The sequence below is a fragment of the Asparagus officinalis genome, chromosome 1 (genome assembly GCF_001876935.1).
Source record: "Asparagus officinalis chromosome 1, Aspof.V1, whole genome shotgun sequence".
NCBI lineage: Eukaryota > Viridiplantae > Streptophyta > Magnoliopsida > Asparagales > Asparagaceae > Asparagus > Asparagus officinalis.
This window is the reverse complement of record NC_033794.1, coordinates 90767516-90784921: the sequence shown is the minus strand read 5'-3', so window position 1 is coordinate 90784921 and position 17406 is coordinate 90767516. Positions and strand designations below refer to the sequence as shown.

Here is a 17406-nt window from a genome sequence, read left to right as displayed (position 1 = left end):
ATAAACTTGAGTTGGTAGGAGCTTTGGTACCAATTTTTTATACACTGATTTTGCTTTGAGACTCATGCTTGCATGTGATGCACATCAAGGCATAAATCTCACAGAACTAATCTCAAAACATAATCAACATATAAAAAGTTGGTGGATAGGGAATCCTGATGGTCTCAATCCATTGCATTAATAATACATCAAAGGGATCAATCGTTGGATCCGTGTGAACAAGTCCCCAAGTCCACTAATCCAACGGCCGACGTCTTTTTGATACACCATTAATGTAAAAGACCACGACCACTGGACGCTTTCTCCGAACGCATGCGCAAGTTAAACCAGATATCAAATAATATCACGATTTGTATCAAGCATCCTTCATGTTAGATTGCACTTGGTATGCAAAATTGCTTTTGTTGGTTAGATAGAAAACGATCAAATCATATGTGTATTTTTTTTACCAATTCAACATTCCGTACTGTATGAGACTACGAGTTGACATTCTTCGTGTGGCAAATACATAAGGTTAAAAATCCCACACAAAGCCTCGTGTGTATAATTAGGAAAATCATCTAAAACATGTGAAAGTGGTTAGTTTGGATATGTAAATTGTTGACACAAGATGTGGTTTTTTGGTCCAAAAATAGAAAATTTTCATATCTAAAGGTTTCTGAGTGTAATTACTGAACAACACTTAAACCTTAACTTGTACTACAAATAAGTACCTTGTACAGTTTTTTTTCAATAGATAATTACCTCGTAGTTTTCATATTGTATATGTGGCAGTAAGACAAGGGGTTACCATTCACCAAATTACCCTTTTTAATTGAAAAAAAAAATTGATTTGAGTTTTTTACGTAAAAAACTGAAGTCTAGCTGGTTCATATGTTTTAGCTTTTAGCTACATAGATTTTATTGATATGAGAGATTTATAAATAATGCATTGCATCCGAGCGTCATGTTTTATTCATCCATCCTTTGATTTCCCACTCCTGCCCCCAAATCTATTTTAGTGCTGCTTTGTAGAACATATGACTTTGCCCATTTTGTCCTTTTTTCAAAATTGAAAATTTTGATATGACTTATGCTTCTTTGGATGTTCATCCAGAACTATATGCCCTACCATTAAAAACAGTAGGGTACTGATCTCTAGGAATTTTTTTTATTGAAGGATAGAGACGTTTGGATTAAAAACACTAGGGTGTTGATCTGTAGAAAAACTCAGCACAAGGTGTTCAATTAATTGTAAAGTGGTAATAAAACTTTAATGATACTATTCTGTGACAAGGCCAATTATCTCCTGTTCCTGCAAAACTATGTGTGGGGAAATTGAACTGTTTATTAAGGAAGTGTTTTTGTTGAAAGCAAAATTCCTATTTTTTGGGGATATGGATTAGAGACTCGGTGACACATTAAAATGTTGAACCCAGCATTACAAGTGCACCTACAAGTGTAGCATTGCAGCATGTAAAGCTTAGGAGTCGGGCTCAGTTAATAACTGAAAATGTATACAGGGTTAGTCTGTATTGAGGTTGTCTCTGCTACATTTTAGCCATTGGATGTAGAGGTTAATCGCTATATAATTATAAAGTAAGGCATGATATCAACTCACAAGAATTGGAAATGCGGTCAGCAAACTATGTGTAAGCATTCATAGGATAGGAAATAATAAGAAATTTAGTACATTTATAGGAGGTAGACTTTGATCCTGTTGAGGACAAAATGAGAGAATTGATGATAGTTTGATCATTTGTAAGGGGGACCGTCAATTAGGAGCAGTGGTAAGATTCTAGTTAATGGGGCAAGGAGGATGAGAGGTAGGCCTCAGAGAACTTGCTTGGAAGTAATTACAAAAATGTGATAAAATTTAACTTAGCGCGGAAGATAACCTTAATAGAAATGAATGGAAGAATATAACTTAATACTGCCAACCCAAAATTTTTGGAATAAGCTCTTTGTTGTGGTGGTTTTTTTCTTTCTCTTTATTTATTTATTTATTTATCTTTTTTGGAGATGAGTGGATCTACTTGTTTTACCTTTGACCACAACCAAGGAGGAGTTTTTGTTGCCACTTTTTCTTGGGTTAATCGTGGTAGACGTCTATGCTACTTCCTAATTGCGGATAGACCCCCAACAGTTTTGTTGTTGCAGATAGAACCCCTAAGAGAATTTGTTTGAAGGTCATACCCTTAGGAGGTCTATTTATAATAATAAATTGAAAACAAATTTCGACTCAGAAAAAAATAAATAAATAACACTCAGGGGGTCTATCTGCAAGCGGGCGAGAGTATAGGGGGTGTATCTTGCAATTAACCTTTCTGTCTTTGAACTTTCTCTCATTACTTCATAGTTGTTTATGTTTCATCGCCTCGCTTGTCTATATGCTCATTTCTCGGTCAATTAATTTCTGCAGGCGCTGCTCTGTACTGTTATAACCTGCATCACAGTAGCTGCAATTTTTCTCAGTTAGAAGCTGCAATAAGTTGCGTGCTTTGCGTGCTTGCCCATATCGACAGAGCTCCCCCCACCCCCTCGGTAGGAAATGTAACTTTACATGGGTGAAGATCATGATGATCAACTGTCGGTACTGTATATTCATTTCGGAGGGTGGGCATGCTCAGGTCTTTTGTATGTTGTAAGTTACTTCCAGTTGTACATGAAAATGCATTAGGTCAATTAGAAACATTAATTCGGCAGTTACATGTACAGTATTTCTTCTGCTGATTCGTTTTTCTTTTTCTTTTTCTTTTTCTTTTTCTTTTTGTTTTTCTCCTTCCAGAATGCTACCCCGAAAAATTATCTGTTGATTTGTTTCTGACCCCTAGATAGATTTGTGTTTGAACTAGTTATTAGAAACTCTCATTCAAAATAGCGGCTATCCTGAGGGCTCCTTCGGTTGTAGAATTCTGTACTCAGTTGTATTATTAGCATCACGAATCAACATCAACTATGGCATAAACATTGAGAGTGCGCAAATAAAACGTCAAGCATCAGCAGGCTGGCCAAGAGAGCTACAGGAATGAAATTTGATACGTTGCGGATCTAATCCGCCAGCTTCTCTTGGTTGTTCATTTTGCAAAACTACGCGACCGAGAACAAGATAATCCAGCATTATTTCATGAGGAGAAACTTCTAATTAACTTCGGAGATTGCGACGTGTGGTGGCTTCGGGGATCGAGATCACGACTTTTGGATGCCATGAGCTACGTTCAATCACAAGCTAGCTAATATTTTTCTTGTTTAGTGCCAAAAGTTAAAACGTTTTAGAGAAGTATAAAACAAACATACATAATTTGCACCTGGTAACTGGAATAAGCAACAAACCAGTGAACCGTTAGCCCATAGAGAAAATCGACAAACATAGCCAAAAATTATAATTCAGAAAGAAGCGAGAAAACCGTAAGCCATTAGTCCATAGAATAATTTCCAAAATTAGACAAACGCCGACTAAACTACCTCTGAACCTCTCATTTGCAAAGGAGATGGACAGCTCATATTCAAAATACCCATAGATATAGACAAATAAAACAACAAAACTCTGGCGCGTTTCATGTGGAAAACCATCATTAATCTCAGAAAAGCGACCCATCGTGGCCTCATGATCCATTTAGAGCATCTCCAATAGCTTCCCCAAAATTTTCTCCAAAATGGAGAAACAAAAGTCATATTCTCCAAATTATTTTTGCTCCAACTCCAACAGCTTCCCCATTTTTAAAAATCGCATTTATTACAATAATAAAGCTCTCCCCAAAAATTTGGAGAATGCTGCAGATTTGGGGAAGACTCCCTATTTTTTCTCCTTCTTCCCTATTTTGGGGAATGAGATGGGGAATCTGTTGGACAAAAAAAAAGCTCTATATTCTTCAAATTTGAGTATTTCAAGAAGATGAAGAAGCTGTTGGAGATGCTCTTAGGCTTGCTAACGTGTTCCTTGTTTAAAGCCAAAAGTTCAAGTTTTATAGAAAAGTACAAATAAAAACACATATAATTCACACCTAGTAACTGAAAGTAGCAAAAGAAACGGAGTCCTTTGGACTTATAAATTTGACAAACATACAAGTAAAATGCACGTGATCCAGTTACATGAACACATAACTCTCTTTTATCTTCACTTGTTTGTTCAATTATAGCTCAATTATGTTCAACTATTCTTCCCACCAAGAAACCAGGCCTAATCCATCTGCACAGATTTCCGCCTGCCAAACAAGAACAAAGCAATTTAAGTAAAAACAATCTATTACATCCCCTTGAATCCATGAAGAATAGCACACTAATAATAAAAATGACGGCAGATTAAAGCCCCACTACACAAATCATTCATATAACGCGTATTTGAGTTCTAGCAACTTACAGTAATCTCCATCGGAGCGAAAGGCTTTGCATCAGCATCCTGTTCAATCGGGAGAGGCGGGTATTTAATACTTTTTATTCGAAACCTTATCTGCAAGAAAAACAAATTACAAAGATATGTTTGGTCATCTATTACTCTTCATACAGGAAAATCAGAAATAACTATGAAAACCTTCTCTTCAAGATCCAATGGGAGTTCTGAGGAGTCGTATGTCCATGTCCATATGTCATCTGGTCCCCTGTTGTCAACATCAAACTAACAATTAGAATATAAAAATATAACTCAGAAGTCAGAAACCCTCACCATATCTTTGGACCAATATTTAAAAGGGAGAGCATAAAGAGAAAACTCTTGATACTTGATCAAAGCGAAACATAAGCTTCAAAAGGCGAGCTTCAAGAATTTTCATTCTACATAATAACATATTAAGGGGAAGAGGAGGCTACCGGAGGCTGCCACATCATCAACCTCTCTCCAGTGTCAGTATTGGCCCTATTTACTACAGTCTACAACAACAACAAATCCTTTATCCCAAAATTTGGGGTCAGCTACATGAATTCTATCCTCCCATGCAGTTCTGGCATGCCTATCTCTTCATTAATTTAATTACTATCATACCCTTCTCGGTCCTTACTTCCACTAAGTTCAATAGACCACATTTACTAACATATAAAAGATACATAAAGAAACTGAAAACTTTATATATACAATGCCCTTGATAAAACAAATGAAAATATGGATCCCGATGATAGAATTAGTGTTGTACTTGTTGTTTCTGATGATTGGAGGAATAGGAAATAACATAAACTTCAATATGAACAACATAAATATAAACCACAACTAATGAAATTTAATTGCCAAAAGAGTTACCAGGAGTTGGCTTAGACTTTGGCAACAATCAGTAAAGATCCTTCTTAATTATTCTCAGAGATGAGGAAAAAGTGGGTTAAACGAAGTGTACCAAATGTAAGCTTTTCTATAGAACAGGGTAAGCAAAGTGCCCGAAGGCCTGCAATTTAAGGAGCATCAAAGCGAGCTTCAGAGAGCTTCTTAAACTTCACCTTCATACAGTAGAGAGACCTCAAGGTGGTAGTCAAGCCACCCAGGTTGATACCCAGCAAAACATGCATTACGAAAATTGAATTGAAATAAAACACCAATACGTATTTGATGAAGTTTTTATATGTATGTGATGTGTTAAATATCCCCGACATGGCCGATATATTGTTGGATATGTCCTTTGCTGATTTTGGCAATTTTTGGACAACATATCACGATTTTCCCAATAGATTGGGTGACAATATATCACGATTTGGCCTTTGATTTATGGTTCAATTGAGGTCCACAATATCTACGTATGTAAATAACTAGAAAGAAGAATTATGGCTCATATGAGACCAAATTCTTTTGCAAAAAAATTTGCAAAACATACCGAATCATATTATGCGCTGTGACTCCCCGATATTTGTTAAATATCTCTGTATGTCCCCTATATACACATGATTCCCATAGAAAACTCTTTATGAATATGCTATGTGCATGATATTAAAAAGGGGAATTTTTTAAAAAAGACCGATTTTGCTAAATAATTAGCAAAATCGACCAATTTGCTAATTATTTAGCAAAATCGACCTCTTTTTGGCCAACTGGTCAAAAAGAGGTCGATTTTAAAAAATGTCCAGCTCAGAACATACAGGAGTCCCGTATGTTTAGTGGACACTAAGTACCCACTAATTCTAAATCGAAAAACCTACGGGACTACTTGTCTCGTGGGTTTAGTTCTTCAACCTCACAATCACATTCTTCATCATCTCCCTAAACAACTCCACCCCCTTCTCTACATTACCATTCTTACAAAGCCCCGACACAATCGTAGCGTACGCCATCACATCCGACTGAACCTTATCCCTCCTCATCTCCTCCCAAACCCTCCTCATCTCCTCCTAATCACCTCCTCGACCCTCCCCTCCTTACACAGCCCATTCGCGAGGGTCGTGAACATGGTCGCCCGCGGTCTCTGCGAAGGGACCGCCACTGTTGTTTCGCGGGTGGAGGCGGCAGGTGGCGGGCGCGAGGAGCGACTCAAGGGCGGCGACGTGGTGCGCGACGGGGAGCTGGCAGGCATGGAGGAGAGCACTTGCCCGTTGACGACGTCGCCCGCAGCCGTCAACGGTGCTTTGGTGTCCGGGGCGATGGGGGCTTATTATGGGCGTGCGCGCTAAGAAAGATGGACTGCTGTGGGGGTGTTGCGGACTGGAGGAGGATAGCGGGTTTGGCAGATGATCGGCATTCGTGGTTGTTTCGGTGCGGGGAGGGAGTTGTTGCTGCACGCAAGTGTAGGTAGGGCGGCGTGCGTGCAACATATAGCAGGAGGGGAGCAATGGTTGGTGGTGGTTGGTGGCGGCCGTTGGTGCCGACATTGTTGGGGTGGCTGATGAACGGGGAATATGGGCGGGACATATAAGGAGACGCTGAAGGAATTGTGAGGATAAGTGAGGTTGAGACTTAAACCCACGGGACTACTAGTCCCGTGGGTTTTCTGATTAGCGCGTTTTTTAAAATCGACCTCTTTGTAACCCGTTGGCCAAAAAGATATCGATTTTGCTAAATAATTAGCAAAATTGCCGGTTTTGCTAATTATTTAGCAAAATAGGTATTTTTTAAAAATTTCCCCTATTAAAAAAATATTCATAGGGACACACACATATACATGTGTGTATGTACACGCGCGCGCGCGCGCGCACACACATATATATATGGACCCACACACACATACGTATATGTATGTATGTATGTGTATATATGTATGTATGTGTGTGTATAGCAGAACGAAAAGATAGGATTAACTGATGAAGAATAAAAGATCCTTACAGCTGGCACGGATGCTGCAACAGGTGCACAGGAACATATATGTCATTGAAGAATCCAAGAGACACTGCCACACGAGTCAGCATCCAATTAATAATATAAACACATGTAGCAGATATCAATGGTTAAAAGGTGTCTCCGGGAATAATAAACATGTAAAACTAGTACACAAGCTAATACAACTACTGTCTATATAGTGAAAGGAAGTAATAGTATGCAGAATCATACACCAGAGGCCTCTGTATATGAGAAAATTTATAATAATAAAAAAAGAACAGCATTATGTTTAATATCCTCCTCAAATTCATATTATGAACACATGTAGCAGACATGGGTAACAAGGTATATCTGGGAATAATAGACATGTACAACTGGTATGCAAACTAATACAATTATTGTTATATAGTGAAAGGATGTAATGGTGTTATAGAGTTATAGATCAGAGCCCTCTGTATATGAGAAATTTTAGAAGAAAGAAAAGCACTATAATTAACATCCCCATCAAACTCGTGAAGGAATCAACAATTCAGATTCTCGATAAGGGAAAGCAGGAAAATGATATGAGCCTTGTTGAAAATCTGAACTGTCAAAATAGATGCAGATAACTCCAAACCCGGTGAGGTACGCAGCAAAGGATTAGAATCCAAGAACATTGAGATTACATCAATGAGAAAGACATTTTGATGCTGAGCTCAAGCAGTTTGAAAGATTAAGGTGGCAATACCGCTGTCTTTGGTTAGTCAAATTAGTTTGCTATATATCTGTACTCCAGAAGACAATCAACATACAACTGACCAAACTACGGTTTAGACAAACCATCAACTGTTTTATGAGAAAAGGCAGGTCACCATTATAATATGCTATTATTCTAATATGCCATTATTTTTCGACAGAGAAGAAGGTATTGAGGCAAATACATCGTAAATGTTTTATCATTAAAGAAAAAATGCCTTAACTTACAACGCAAACCATTAGCGCCAGATTCCTCAATCTTTCCTGTAAGAATCTCCCCAACAAATGGTCTGAACATAACTGATCTAAATATAACCTAAGAACAAGAAAATTAGTAATAAGTTAATGATAAAATAAATAAATGTTAAAAAAATTCAACAGTTAGCATATGCGTAAGTATGTTTCATACTATGTTTAAGGAGTACTTTCTACTCTAAATCACTTGAGCACAGGCATCCACGAAAATCACACAACCTACACACGAGCACAAGGGCACGCGGCCACACACGCACTATAGACCCAGGCAAGGGCCGTGTTCGGGCTAAACCCGGTCCAAACCCACCATGATCAGGCTTGGACGGGCTGGCCTTGTTAATCCGGACCAGTCTTGAGCCCAGGGGTTTGGTTTTGGGAGCTGCCCAAACCAAGCTGTTGGCCCGGCACGCCAGGCTATGGGCCGGGCAGGGCCAAAACCAGTTTTTTTTTCTTTAAAAAAATAAAATTTTATATAGAATATACCAAAATATTGACAAAACAAAATAAATTTCATTAACAATTTGTGTTGCATGTTGCTAGAACAAAGAGTATACACTAAAATGAAACTAATCAAACTATGCTAGATTAAGAAAATAAAAAATACAAAATGATTCCATGATTTTCTTCAACTTAGAGTAGAGATAATTCTGTATCTGCTTCTCCTTTTTCTTTGACCTTCCATTTTCAATAACACTTTTCTGGAACTTTTTTCTTTACATAAAATAAATATCTCAAAGTGAATCGTGGCCTTTTGGCTCTTTTCCTATCCACATGAACAGTACGTAAACTTCCCGTGCGACCACTTGTTGGAGCTTGTAATCCTATCCCACATTTGTTACATATAGCAACTCTATTAGCACCATCACCTTTCATCGTGAAGTTAGAAAGGTTAGGATCCATTAAAATGAGAATATTAGAATTTAGTAGCTTAAGAGACTTGAAGGAATAATAGAAAAAGACAAGGTGAAGAATATTAGTATAAGAATGAGAAATTAGAATTAAAGTTAAATAATATTATAGGATGAGAAATAAGAATATAGCATGTGTTTGTTTTTTTTCTTTTTGGGCCTCTTTTTTTTTAAGTTAGCCCACTGGCCCAATTTATGTTTAATTTTTTAGGCCAATTTTGAATCTTTTTTGGGCATGGGCAGACTTATAAAATATAGGCCAAAACTTTTTTAAAAAACATGTGAGCTAATAATTTAAGAAACTTGTGGGCTAACTTTTAAAGAAAACCTTGTGGCATGTTAAAACACAGGCCCGGCTAGGGCCGGGCTCGGGCTAAGGTTTTGGACCCTCTACCCGCCCTACCCAGAATTTCTCTGGATTCCTGATCAAGCCCGGTCTGCTCAAACCAGGCTGGGCTTCACCATGGCCCTAGCAGGCCAAGATGGGTGAGCTTTCGAGCTCACCCAGCCTGGTGGCCACCTCTAGCGTGCTTCCACACACCAACGCACATGCACAAACCACAAATCTTAAAAATTGAGAAAATGAGTATGTCGTAAAGTAACGAATACTGAGACTCAACAAGAGATAAAGAGGGTAGCCTAATGCATGAGACCCTTGTTGTTGTGTGTCTAAGGAGATCTGTAGTATGTAATCCTATCCTAATTATTGGAGATTTTCCAAAAGTCAAACCCTGGACCTACTAAATAGTTGAAGAATCCCTAAACATTTTATCAAAGCTTAATCTTTTAACAATTATATAGTTATAGTTTTAATGATTTCACTATAAACTTGATATTGTTGTCAATATTTTGCAATAGGAGTATGCATCTTATACTTCAACACAATGTACAAGGAAATCAACATGCATAATTGCATTTTTAAAGTTGCCTCTATAAAATGAATCCTATAAAGTTGCCTCTATAAAATGAATCCTATGGACAAATATGTTAGTCAATTTACCTTAAGATACAACTATTATCTTACATTTAGGATTTTTTGATAAGCTAAATTGAAAAAATGGGTTCAAAACCTAACTAAGCATTTGTCAGGTTCCATAACATTTCACGGGTTTTAGAAATGGATAAAGCCCACCATCATCCCCAATTTTCATTACGTTCCGATTGAGAAGTGAACATTCCTAAAACCTTACATCCGCTAAATGAACCCAAAATCCTCATTTTTGAACATGGATAAATTCTCTCAACTTTATATCCTGTTCTTTACCTTTCTGTGTAGCCACATACCCATTTTATTTATAAATAACAAATATAACAGTCTACATGATATCATTAGTGGTATACATTTCTCCATCCATTTATCTAATCTATGATGATGTTCTTTTCCTTGTTAGTTTTTATTTATTCAAATTTATAGACAAATGATAAATCACCAAGTTGGAATTTTTAATAGAACCCTGTTTCCAATATGGGACTTTCTTCTTTCACCAACAGTGTTAATATCAATTTGGTCATCTATTCTATATAAAAAAAATTACCTTATTTCTTCAATGTAAAATAACACCACATTCACGTCAACTATCGGTACTAATACAATAATGTCACAAGTGAAAGAAAAACAATACCATATTGGAAACATGGTCCTACTAAAATACCAATCTGGTAATTTAGCCCAAATGATAAGGAAACATGGGAAACGACACAAGCTGTATGACACAACATGGGTTAAATTAAACTTTAAACCCAAGCAATGGTCATGACGTTCCTGTTCAAACCACGCATGATAGACGGGGGGAAGAGGAAGGAATTCCATCTATGAACATAAGATAAAAAAATTTCATTTATTAAGAGTCTAATTTTCACAATTCCATAAAATAACGAGTACCTTATATGTAGGACAGCCATGCCCCGGATATACGAAGCCACCTTCAATGGATTGAATATCATAAATAGAGATACAGAGGCCTAAATTAGCGATAACCTATTTTTAAATGAAAAACGAAACTTTTATAACCACATGCAACATATAAATAATGAATTGAAAAAAAAAAAATCTCAGCAACTAACCTTGTCCAAAAACAACTTCTCAAGTTGCTCCTTGATTGCACCGACAAGAGGACGGCTCAGCAAATGCGGAGGCAGAGGAATTGTATGCTCAATCTTGCTTAGATAAAACATTATACCTTCGAAATATAAAGAACAATATTCAAAAATAGAATTTTGTCAGATCAGATAGAGAAGAGAGAGAGAGGAAATGAGCTGACCTTGAGTTCAGAGAGAGAATTTTTCGATTGTAATTGGGATTTTTGCTAGGGTTTGCTGTATCAAAGGTAGAGAGGGCGTCAAGCTGAAGAGAGGAGAAGAAGATGGTGGGTTTTGGATTTCAATTGGATTTAGGGTTTGGATTCTTTTGGTTTTAAGTTGGGGTTTAGGGTCTTTTAGGGTTTGTGTTTGAGTTTGAAGAGAGACGGTAAAAGACAGAGGAGACGTGGGAGCGGGTGAGGAAATTTTGTTCCCTTAAACTTCAATATTTTAAATTAGTTCCTCAAATCATTAAAATTGCTAATAGGTCCCTAAAGTATGTCAGTCCTTCCAAACAGATCCCTAATAGCAGTTTCAACGATTTGAGGGAATAACTACAAGATATTGAAGATTAGGGGACCATTATCGCAATCCCAATTTTCTTTTGGTTATATAGATATTGGTCTCTCAAGTCTTTAATAATTCCATACTAGTCCCTCAAATCTATGAGAGTGCTTGCTAGTCCCTCAAATCCTAGGGGTCTTGCAATTTGGTCCTTCAGTGACCAACAAACCCTCATCTATTGTTTATTTAAGGATTATGTACAATTTGACATTCTAAAGTCTGCACCTTTTTCAACTTAGATACCCCCAATGTTTTTTTTTTTACACTTTTGACGCCCCTAAGTTTTACAATTTTTTTTCTTTCATCCCCAAAGATTCTACATTTTTTACTTCGATACCTTAAAGTTTACACTTTTTTACTTAGATACCCTAAAGTTTGGGGATTAAAATATCAAAAACAAAACTTTAAGGGATATCAAACTTAGAAAGGTATAAACTTCATCATAACAGAAGTGTCAGAAGAAAACATTTATGTGTCCAAGTAAAAGAAAAGATTGTAAACTTCACCATAACAAAAGTGCTAGAAAAAAAGTCTTTGAAGTAGCAAAGTGTTAGAAAAACTTCAGGGTACTAAAAGTTAGAAAGATGTAAAACTTTAAAGTATCAAAGTGTAAATAACCTTTTCTAACAAGATGTATTTTAAGAGAAAAATCATAAGTAAGGGGTATGTTTGTCCTTGAGGGACTAAATTTCAAGACCCCTTAGCATTATGAAATTATTGAAAGATGTGAGGGGCTAATATCTGAATAACCCATGTTGTTTTGATGTTTTTTCCGCAACCATTTCCCTAAATCATAGCTTATTTTAAAATAAATCTTTTACATCATCAATTCCTCATAATTGCTTTCTACACTTCAAATTGCAAATCATTCTCAATTTACACCTCACTACAATATTTGTATAAAAAAATAAATATTATTTTAAAAAGATTATTTTTCTCATTCTCTTCTCTTGTCTTAATAGCATTGGAATTCAACTATTTCAAACCATGAATAATATTAATTGAATTGAATTGAATTAGTTTAAGTAAGAATATTTTGGTCATTTTAACAGAATATTTCAATTTTATTTTCGTCAATTCAGAATGAGGGATAAAATTGAAGGTAATTACAATTACTATGATTTGGAGGTTTTTAAAAAAAAAATACATACATTTAGTGTGTAAATATGAGGGGAAATAAAAAGACAACAATAACTTGATTCTCTGCTTTCTCCACAGACAAATGAGATACATTTACATAGTTTCTCAATGCTGAGCAAACATTAAAGGGAAATAAGGAAATTGCAACTGTAACTATCCTTTACAAATACAACTACGATTGTAACTTTTGCAATAATTTTGCGCGGAGGAGATCTCCACTAACTTGCAAGCATACGTGCAAATCAAACATTTAATAAAACAACCCTACAAGTTCCGTTGCTTTGAAAATTTAACTCCAGCAAAGTACATAACAATGAGCAAAATCTGCAATTACAGATTACGGAACATTTAATTGCAGCGAAGTATGTAACAATGAGCAAAATCTAATAAAAACAACGTTAGGACGTGTTTGGATTTCAATGGGGTTAAGGGAAGTTAAGGGAAACTAGGTGAGAGAAGAGAAGGGAAGGGAAGGGAGTTCCCTTCCCCTTGTTTACACCCCAATTTGGGGGTAACAAATTTTATACTATTAACGGATGAACTAAGGGGAACTAGGGTGAATAACTTCACCTCCTAAATGTTCCCAAACAAGGTGAATGGTTCCCCTAACTTCTCTTCTCCCTTATTCCCCTCAATCCAAACAAAACAAGTTCTGTTGCACCGAAAAATTTAATTGCAGCGAAGCATATGACAATGAGCAAAATTTACAGTTATAATTACAGAACCCTTTTGATGCTGCCACACTAAATAACGAGCGAGCCTTTTTAGTTTCAGGCCACAAAAGAGAGCTGTACATATTCAATACCTTGCTCCCAAACAAAAAAAAAATCAATACGTTGAAAATTGAAATCAAAAGAAAAAAACTGAAGCTTCATGAATCAATGTTGGTGGATGCGACATCTGATACATCTACCTCTGTCACTCTTAAATTTAGTTCCCTTAACCATTATATCAAAACTCTAAAATTATGGTGATGATCAAGGATTATGGTTTTATATTAATTTTAACATATGCCCCCGCAGGTTGAGCGTCTTTTTTATGGGTCGAAACCTGGACTCACGTAGCGGTGTTAATTTTTAGAAAATCCGTATTTAATTCGTGACCAGTGGAATTTGAACCTGGGTTGTTCTGATATCATATTAAATTTAGTTTCCCTAACCATTACACCAAAACTTCGAAGTTATGGTGAGGATCAAGGATTATAGTTTTATATCAGTGTTTTCAATGCGCGAGGCGCAATGCGAGGCGCAAAGCATCTTTACGCGCACATGCGCAAGGCGTAACGCGATGCGCGCGCCCGAGTGATGCAAGGCGCACACCACACACATAATATTTTAATATATGTAATCAAGCACGAAAGAACATATTTTTAGAATTTACATAAAAAATATCATGATAAATAATATCTTGCTACAAAATCATAATATATTGCCTTAATTTCTAATGCTAACACCCAACATAGTAGCAAATTTCATAAATTTTCAAATCAAATGTTAAATCAAGACTTATATCCAAACTAAGGATTAGTAATGGTCCTCAATTGAAGGTTATTAAAAAAGCACAATGGATTTATTTTGTTTTTTGGGATATGGAATATCAAGTATAAAGACTCGATTGAAATGTTAACAAAAAAAACTATATGAGGAAATACACTACATGCATCCTACACAAAGTACGGATGTACGCGAGGCGCAAAAGGCACTGCTGCATCAGATGTGGGGCGCATCGCCACCGCCCCGCATCGTAAGGCGCATGAGACGCAATGAGGCGCGCGCATTTGAAAACACTGTTTTATATTAATTCTAACAGTCACAATCAAGGTATTGAAAGTGTACATGTAGATGATCATCCCAATAATTCCCCTCATCTATACCCTGCTTGCCGATAAACCCCCTCATCTAAAAGGTTTGGCAAAAAAAACCTTCATTTATGATGAATGAGATCAATGAAACCGTAATTTGTCGGAATTCACAGATTCTGGGACTAGAAAGGAAGAAAGCAGAGAAAATAATTAGCAAGGAAGCGTAGACAGACCAGCCGCTTGAGCCGGGCGCCGCCAACGCCTGAGCGTTTGGCTATTTTTTAAATTATTTAATTATAATAATTAATTTTCTTGCCATGGCTAATTTTGCTTGGTTGTAATTTTTCAGGTCTACAGCATGAAGATTTGTTTCAGTTGGAACTGTTTCTATACTATATCAAGATTGGATTCTCAAACCGCATAAAAGATCAACAATTTCATCAACAAGATTTCACCAAACTCTGTATAATCGTATCTCGATCTGTAAAATTAGAATTTTTTTGGCAGCGAAGGGGTTCAATTTGCATCATGTATATGTTTGTTTACCAATCAGTCAATCACAGTGGGGGGAAAAAAGATGAAATTTTTACCTTGAAAAAGAGAAGGGGAGGGCTGGCGATGAAGAGGAACAGGCGGCGAAGAGGAGGAGCCGAGGAGTTGGCTCGAGGAGGAAGTGCAGTGATTAGCTCGAGGAGAAGGCGACGGCGAAGAAGAGGAGCCGGCGAAGAGGTGGCGGCGGAGAAGAGGTGGAGGCGGAGAAGAGGATGAGGAGGAGGCGCAGTGACCGTGTTTTAGTGTTGTGGGGAAGGAGGAGGAGGCGGCGGCGAAGAATAGGAGGCGTGGCGAAGATAGGAAGCGGCGAGCCGGAAGAGCGGCAAAGGCGAATGAGAGGGTATTTGCGAAATAGAGATCGGGAGGGAAACGGGTAGATTTCGGTATGGATTTGGGTTTTGATGAGTTAGCGGGTCGGGTTTTAATTACAAACACTTGTTTTTAGTTTCTGGATTGGGCTGGACCTGTTTTAACTTGGTTTTTGTTTCTCCCTCCTCTTTTTTTCTTTTTTTAAGCAGGCCACTAGCCCTAAGCGGGTTTGAAATTTAAAACTTTTGGGCCGAGTTCCTTACTCGTAATTTGCAAATAATTAAAATATCCTTGAGAGATAAAAGCCCTCACATTGGGGCAGGAGATATCTTACAAGTAAATGGCAAATAACAAATTTTAGTGTTTTCTCTGTCAAAGACACTTTAGTTATTCACCAATTATTGGAAGAGGGTCAATAAGGAAAATATAAAATTTAGGGGGTTTTGTGAAACACCCAAAAGTTCAGGGGTTTTGTGAGGTGAAAATTGAGGGGGTTATGTGCAAAATCCCTAAAAGTTTAGGTGTTTGTGAAATTAATCCTATAATCAATTTTCTACTGATCCAAGTATTCGCATTCCTCAGAACGCCATGTGTCCCGTGGACCGATCCAATGAACACTTTCTATGGTTTATGTGTAAATACTATCAGACAACAAAAGGTATAAAGGGGGATCTGAAACCTTTTTCTCTTTTAGAGGATGTTTGATTCGATTTCTGTCAAAAAAAGAAAAATGAAAAATATCAAGAAACTAATTTTTTGGTTATTTCTATAAATATTTGTAGGAGAAGTTTATAGAACTCAAAAAGTACTAGTTTTCTTATTTGTTATTATTCCTTTGTTTGGTTCAAAATATGAAAATAAGTTCCTAACTTTATAGAAAATAAGTTATTTTTTCCCTTTTGTTTCCAAAACTCATAGAAGAATGTAGGCAATTTCTAATTTCTACGTATTTCAAGTTTTATGGAAAAGTGGTATGGGTGTACTTTATTACTACTAGTTTTATGCACGTGCAGTGCACGTGGTAAAATATTATAATATTTTTTTATATTTATTTTGTTACTATAAATAAGTCAGATTTATCTTGAGTTTAAATATGTAAAATTAAATTATTAGATTTACTATTATTTTTATTTAAATATTATTAAAAATCAATGTAATAGATTTTTAAGCTAAACTGGGCTAAATACCCATATTGGTATTTTAATTTTACCCCATTTACCAAAAAGGTATTTTAATTAGGCAAATCTGCTTTAAGATATTTTAATTGATTCAACTTACCAACAATGCCCTTTTTCTCGTCGGCGACCAGTTTTCCGGCGAGAACTCGTCACGTGCGTGGTACGTGATTAATTAAACTATTTTTTAGCTACTGATGTGACACAGATTTTCTGACGTGATAGTGTTTAAAGGAGGGAATTAACCCTCTAAAAATCCTAATTGACCCAAAATAGGACAGATCCGTGTCACATCAGCAGCTAAAAAATAGTTTAAGCCATCACGTGCCACGCACATGACGAGCTCTCGTCGGAAAACTGGTCGCCGACGAGAAAAATGGCCTTGTTGGTAAGTTGAATCAATTAAAATATCTTAAAGCATATTTGCCTAATTAAAATACATTCTTGGTAAATGGGGTGGAATTAAAATACCAATATGGGTATTTAGCCAGCTAAACTGAGATGAATGTACCTAATTGGGATATTGTAATTGTCATTATAAACTATAATTATAGCAATAAAGAAATCACATTTCTTATTGTATTGAAAATAGAATTGCACAGTATTTTTGGATATTATAAGCTTAATTGGGACATCTTAACTGATTTCTTAAGAAAAAAATATGAATTGACATAATAATATCTT

General features: G+C 36.5%; 2 protein-coding genes across 5 annotated transcripts in view; one reads left to right on the top strand and one right to left on the bottom strand.

The window, feature by feature from the left end:
• Positions 1-2797, top strand: part of LOC109827837 — a 12797-nt gene extending 10000 nt beyond the window's left edge. Inside the window, exon 5 of the mRNA XM_020394862.1 lies at positions 2402-2797. Coding sequence (XP_020250451.1) covers positions 2402-2458 — 57 coding nt within the window. The 3' untranslated portion in view covers positions 2459-2797. The remainder of the gene's footprint in view (positions 1-2401) is intronic.
• On the bottom strand, positions 3920-15541 carry LOC109827813 (DNA-directed RNA polymerase III subunit RPC8-like). Of its 4 annotated transcripts, none has more exons than XM_020394855.1 (9): positions 15277-15541; positions 11364-13209; positions 11167-11282; positions 10985-11025; positions 8168-8255; positions 7211-7224; positions 4511-4577; positions 4340-4429; positions 3920-4184 (listed from the first exon to the last, which is right to left on the bottom strand). In XM_020394855.1, the coding sequence occupies exons 3-9, from the start codon at positions 11275-11277 to the stop codon at positions 4134-4136; spliced, it is 462 nt and encodes a 153-aa protein (XP_020250444.1). In that variant the 5' UTR covers positions 11278-11282; positions 11364-13209; positions 15277-15541; the 3' UTR covers positions 3920-4133. The 4 variants fall into 4 exon arrangements, with proteins under 4 accessions (XP_020250444.1, XP_020250428.1, XP_020250437.1 ...); XM_020394839.1 differs by having other exon boundaries at positions 7211-7274; positions 10985-11080; positions 11364-11418; XM_020394848.1 differs by lacking the exon at positions 11364-13209 and having other exon boundaries at positions 7211-7274; positions 10985-11080.